Source organism: Salvelinus sp. IW2-2015, linkage group LG17 (genome assembly GCF_002910315.2).
Source record: "Salvelinus sp. IW2-2015 linkage group LG17, ASM291031v2, whole genome shotgun sequence".
NCBI classification, from domain to species: Eukaryota; Metazoa; Chordata; class Actinopteri; order Salmoniformes; family Salmonidae; genus Salvelinus; species Salvelinus sp. IW2-2015.
The window spans coordinates 15,479,307-15,485,143 of NC_036857.1; the positions used below are offsets into that span (position 1 = coordinate 15,479,307).

A 5,837-nucleotide genomic window follows, 5' to 3' on the forward strand; every position below is an offset into this window, starting at 1 on the left:
GGATATGGTCACTAGTGTAACCAGGAGGTAGGCCTCATTAACACATAAATTCATCAGGCTTAAGCCATGTTCAGTCAGGCCCAATCACCAAGATTATGATCAGTGATTAGTTCATTGACAATAACTGCCTTTGAAGTGAGGGATTCAACATAAAGTAGCCCTAGTTGGAGTGTGAGGTTATCACATCTCTTTCAATAATGGCAGGAATGGAGGAGTCATATCCTAAGTGAGATTGCTAAGGCGAACACCGCCATGTTTAGTTTTGCCCAACCTAGGTCGAGGCACAGACACAGTCTCAAGGGGATAAGCTGAGCTGACTACACGACTATGCTAGTGCAGACTCCCACTAAACTGCAGGCTGGCTAGCAGCCTGCTGCCTGGCCTGCACCCTATTTCATTGTGGAGCTAGAGGAGTTAGAGCCCTGTCTATGTTGGTAGATAAGATGAGAGCACCCCTCCAGCTAGGATGGAGTCCGTCACTCCTCAGCAGGCCAGGCTTGGTCCTGTTTGTGGGTGAGTCCCAGAAAGAGGGCCAATTATCTACAAATTGTATCTTTTGGGAGGGGCAGAAAACAGTTTTAAACCAGCGATTGAGTTGTGAGACTCTGCTGTAGAGCTCATCACTCCCCCTAACTGGGAGGGGGCCAGAGACAATTTCTCGATGCCGACACGTCTTTCTAGCTGATTTACACGCTGAAGCTATGTTGCGCTTGGTGACCTCTGACTGTTTCATCCTAACATCGTTGGTGCCGACGTGGATAACAATATCTCTATACTCTCTACACTCGCCAGTTTTAGCTTTAGCCAGCACCATCTTCAACAAAATATCTGTAGCCATAAACAATATTCATACACTTTCACAATAATTATGCATAATTATAATTAATCATGAAATATTCCATGATGCTTAGTTTTCTTAGCACAGGTTTTCCTTTATTTCAAAATCAACATATGGCCAAAGACTAATCCATACACAGCCATCATCACTAACACGTGACATAGACAATACAAAATAAATATACATCAACATCTCCATTCACTTTGTTCTTCATTATCAAATAAATATTAAATACGTTCATCACATTTTTCCTAGTTCATTGCAAAGGTGTCTCAAAATACTTTATGGAAATAAAATAAATGATATAAACAAAAATCTAACTCTTTAAAAAATTATCAAAACTTGTCGGTTACAAAATATTTGCACTTAAAAAAGATCCCAGTATTTCAAATAAATAAGATATATAAAACAATTTATAGTTGATATTTTAAAATATTTCCTATTTTTCAACAATGCAGAGGATAAACAAGTCCTCTCTGTCGCTGTTTAAAAATGTCTTCAGTGTCATTTTTTTTGTAAAAATAAATAAATAGGTCAATAAATAAATGCTGAATAAATAAGCAAAATGAACACAACATGAATAAATAATATATTAAACAGACTAAAATTCATACACAACAATAATAATGAAATCACAAACTATTCCTGGAAGTGCAATATTTATGCCCATAAATACTATCAACATTACTCAATAGGGTTGGAACACAAGTACACTATTTTGGAGCGTATGTTATGATGGGGTATTGGAGCCAGTATACTGCATTCTTAGTCTGCTCTGTACAATTAAAGTGGATGTCTTTTTTTATTATACCCCTCAAAAGGTTCCCAAACACCCACACCAACACAGTTTACTCCAATGCGCACAAAAACACTTGTGTATCCATTGATCCTGTTAACCTTCATGCAAACAGGGAGGGGAGCAACATGAAATGGACAACATATTTTCTCCAAAACAAATAAGAGAAAAACCAAGTATATATTCCAAAAGCAAGGGATGATTATTTATGGTTGTTGGGTTTTGTATACCCAGACACCATGTCACCTTGCCTTCTCTCTCCTCTTCTGCCTCTCTTTTGTATGTTCCATTATGTCTCACCACACTTTTAGAGACTACACTTCGATGCCTTTTACTGCTTGGTTGATGGACTCCAACAGAGCGCGGTTCTCCGGGTTTTGGTAGCAATCTTTATTGGAGAACATATGGGTCAAGGTGTCCACGTAATTATCGAAGTTCTGGTCCGACATAGGTTCCTGCTGAAGTAAACACAAGTAACGCTTTAAAGACAAGTTGTATGCGTTAATTTGTAAGCGAGTGCCGTTGCATTTGTGGAGAGTATGTGGGTGTGCGTGAGTGCATACATGCTCTGAGTGATCCATCCCTATGTGTAACTCACCATGTGTGGCAGCCGGATGTTGGACAGGCTGCGGATCAGAGCTTGGCTCAGGCCAGACAGCTCCATGTACAGGGCATCGTTCCTCTCCTCGATCTGCTTGTTTTCCTCCTCCATACTCTTCAGGTTCTTCTCCATGGATGAGATCTGGAGCAGAGAACCACCAATCAATCAACCACAGTTCTTCAGTCAGCCACAAACCAGTCAGAAACACTCTTTTTACAATCTGTTTTTGATTTTGAATTGAATTAGGAATGTACGGTCGGGACAGTATTTAGTGGGTATTGTTAACAAGTGTCAGACTCACCTGTGTGTGCAGGTTCATCATATCATCCTCCATCTCTGAGTTGGACTCACTCAGTTCCCCGATCTCTTTGTTCAGCTGCTTGATATCTTCATCATTATCCAGAACTATGGAAATTAAGCAACCAGTAACAACCAATAAAACAACTAGAAACAGTCAAACATAATTGAAGATCATCCAGTTTTACTGATGTATTGTTGACTTGACACACTCATAATGTTGGGACAAATCCTAACTTCCACTGAAATCAATGCATGACTAAGTGAACATTTGAGTTAAGTGGAAATTACGATTTTCCCTGTTATGCAGAAACTGTCAGATTAAACATTTAAGTTACTGTATATCCCCAGACTTACCATCGCTGGCCTTGAACTTTGCTGTAATGTACTCGTCTCCAGGTAACCTGGTTCTCTTCTTATTAGCGGAGGCTCTGGGACAACCAGAGAGACTTGGAACAACAGAAGAGGAACAGAGAGATGAGGCTAGGGATGGAGCACTGCTAGAACAGGGCCAGTTAGTTTAGTTCATTTTAATATGCCAATCACTTTTTTGTCTTTATACAATATGTTTTCCTGTGCTTTAAAAACCTGACTAGATGTAAAAATCTATCAAATGAAATGAAATCATAAAATAAACAAACTCAATAATAACCTATAATAGGTTAATAATGTTTCAGGATTAGGCCCAGCTTTTTGTAAAGTGTTTGCACGAACCCCGCCAAAAAACAATTGAATTTGATTGAGTGTAATACCTGCGGTGTGTGAGGAAGCTGCCGTTGGCGTGTCCTGATCCATCACAGCCGGGGGTGGGACAGGTGGGGCCCTCCGTCTTAAAGGCCTTCCAGGAGAAAGGAGAACCGTTGAGGAGCCCCTCCTTCTGACGCCTCGCTGCCAGCGGGCACCCGTATGCACTACGGTGGGTGGCATACTTCCCACTGATGTGGCCCAGGCTGTCACAGCCGGGCACCGGGCATCTACTAATAGAGGGGGGAAAGTCAGGGATGACAGGGAATGAGAGGGGAAAGGATAGAAAGAGAGAGACAGAGGAAAGCAATCAGCAATAGTTTGAAAACTAGAGGGCCGAAAAAAGGGCGGTCTGTTGTGTGGATGGTAAAGAAAAGGAATGGTTTGTCGTGGACCAACCTTAAAAGCTCAGAGTCTTCCTTGTCATCCTTGGTGGGTGTTGTTTTGACGGCACCTTTCTTAGCACGGGGGCATCCAGACAAACTGACAGAGACGTAGAGAGAAATTTGAATAAAGTCCTTTTTATATTATCCTCCAGTTGGATTTTCTAGGATTAAATTTTTTTTAAACAAAAGCAATAAATGATCTGTGCATACCTTCTATGGGAGGCGTAGTTTCCAGTGATGTGACCTGATCCATCGCATTCAGGGGTCGGACACCTGGGAGTCAACCAGAGAAAAGTCAAGTCAGCATAGCACTGCATGAGATATTCATATTTGTTGCAAATGTAGAGATGATATGAAAGCGCTTTGTCATAAAAGTAGCTAACACTTTCTCTATGGGATAGAATTTGTTTGACACAGGAGATCGCAGCAGAGGGAAAACACATCCCCACGCATTGTAGTGACCATACAAAGGGTTCAGTCATGTCAGTATAAAGTAGGGTTAGAACAGGGATAGAAAACTCTGGTCAAGGAGGGCCGCAGTGTGTGAAGGTTTTTATTCCAGCCCAGCACTAACACACCTAATTAAAATCCTTGAAGTCAGACAACAATTAGGTTTTTAGGTGTGTTGGAGCTGAACTGGAACCAATGCCTGCACACATGCCTGGGTTAGAAAGAAGGAAGGAAGGGGTAATACAAGCACAGACATACTTCAGTTCAGCAGAGTGGGCAGCCATGAGGGTCCGAAGAGACTTATCAGCAAGAGGACAGCCTGACAGACTAGAAGATATGGAAAATATATATATAGACAGAGTATATTGTGTAGTCATTTAATAAGGGCAGAATAAAGGAAAGATCACAATCATAACAATGAATACTGTTTACAGGACCCATAGTAGCACATGATAAGAGCAATAGAGTATAGTAATTATTGAAAGTTCAGGATTTTTTATACAGATGTGTAGATTAGTTGACATTCAGTGTCAGTGCCTGAAAAACACTATAAATGCAGCTGTAAGACGTACAATGTGAAACAGCGCTAGCGACTGCATTGGTTGTAATGCAGGGGAGTAGGGCTGTGTCATACCTCCGATGTGAAGCGTAGTTTCCAGTGATGTGCCCACTGCCATCACAACCTGGGGTGGGACACCTGGAGATAATTGGGAATGATTAGAAATTCATTCAAAAACATGAGGGTGGATGGCAGTACTACTTTGAACTGAATTCTTTATAATGGTGATGTGTCAGCCTTGATATTAGAGTACTAGGTAGAGAGACATAGATAATTAAAATGTAGGTTATTTTTTACTTATAGTGTTGTTATGAATGCTGGATTGAAGTTATTTTAGAGTATTCTTACAGTAGAACCTCTTTTTTGCAGTCTTTGGGCGAGAACTGGACCTTGAAGCTGGACGTGGTGACCTCGCCTGGGTACTTCCTGTCCTCCATGCTCTCCTGGGTGATGTCATCATCTTCTGCGTCAGAGGAGGTGTAGGAGTGGGCCACATAGTCCATCTGGCAGAAGGTCAAACAAACACAGGTAAGGATGGAGATTATAGTTCTTCATTTAATCCACCCTTTATTCAAAAGATGACAGCTCCAGTATAAAAAATCATATAATCAGAACATAATCACACAAGTCTCACCTTGCCATATTTCCAATTGTCGTGTATCACTGGAAGCTGAGGCTAGAACACACACTAACCTCTCTCAAGACTATTACATTACCTTGATTCAGTGCAGCCCTCAGGTTCATTTCAAATCAGAAACGTCTAACACATCATTGTGATCTCTACAGCGCTATTGGCTGGTCGTCATTGACCTTGCATAGGCTTAAACACTGGTATACACTGATTTATAAGGCCATATTGGGTAAAATGCCATTTTATCTCTGTTCTTTTTTAGTCAGGTCAGTAAATAAATATTGATTACGGTCCCATTCTGATTTGCTTCTAACAGTACCAAAAATTAGAACAGAACATGTTAGAAATAGTTTTTGTTACTTAGCTCCGTGGTCCTGGAATTCTCTCCTGAACATTTAAAAATGTGATGATCTAGTATCATTGGTGGAGTTTAAACACTTGATCGATGTATATATCATAGAAGAGTGTAATTGTTTTTAGGCCAGCTGTTTTTAGTCAAGACGTTTGTGTTTTTAATGTACAATGTTTTTGTTTT

At 40.6% G+C, this 5,837-nt stretch overlaps 1 protein-coding gene across 1 annotated transcript in view; it reads right to left on the minus strand.

The window, feature by feature from the left end:
- Positions 1 to 911: 911 nt before the first annotated feature.
- The window catches only part of LOC111976897 (myelin transcription factor 1), an 18,363-nt gene continuing 13,437 nt past the window's right edge, over positions 912 to 5,837 (minus strand). Inside the window, exons 11-20 of the mRNA XM_070447729.1 lie at positions 5,020 to 5,220; positions 4,747 to 4,809; positions 4,371 to 4,439; positions 3,873 to 3,935; positions 3,676 to 3,759; positions 3,285 to 3,509; positions 2,890 to 2,981; positions 2,537 to 2,640; positions 2,233 to 2,376; positions 912 to 2,092 (exon numbers count right to left, since the gene is read on the minus strand). Coding sequence (XP_070303830.1) covers positions 1,949 to 2,092; positions 2,233 to 2,376; positions 2,537 to 2,640; positions 2,890 to 2,981; positions 3,285 to 3,509; positions 3,676 to 3,759; positions 3,873 to 3,935; positions 4,371 to 4,439; positions 4,747 to 4,809; positions 5,020 to 5,220 — 1,189 coding nt within the window. The 3' untranslated portion in view covers positions 912 to 1,948. The remainder of the gene's footprint in view (positions 2,093 to 2,232; positions 2,377 to 2,536; positions 2,641 to 2,889; positions 2,982 to 3,284; positions 3,510 to 3,675; positions 3,760 to 3,872; positions 3,936 to 4,370; positions 4,440 to 4,746; positions 4,810 to 5,019; positions 5,221 to 5,837) is intronic.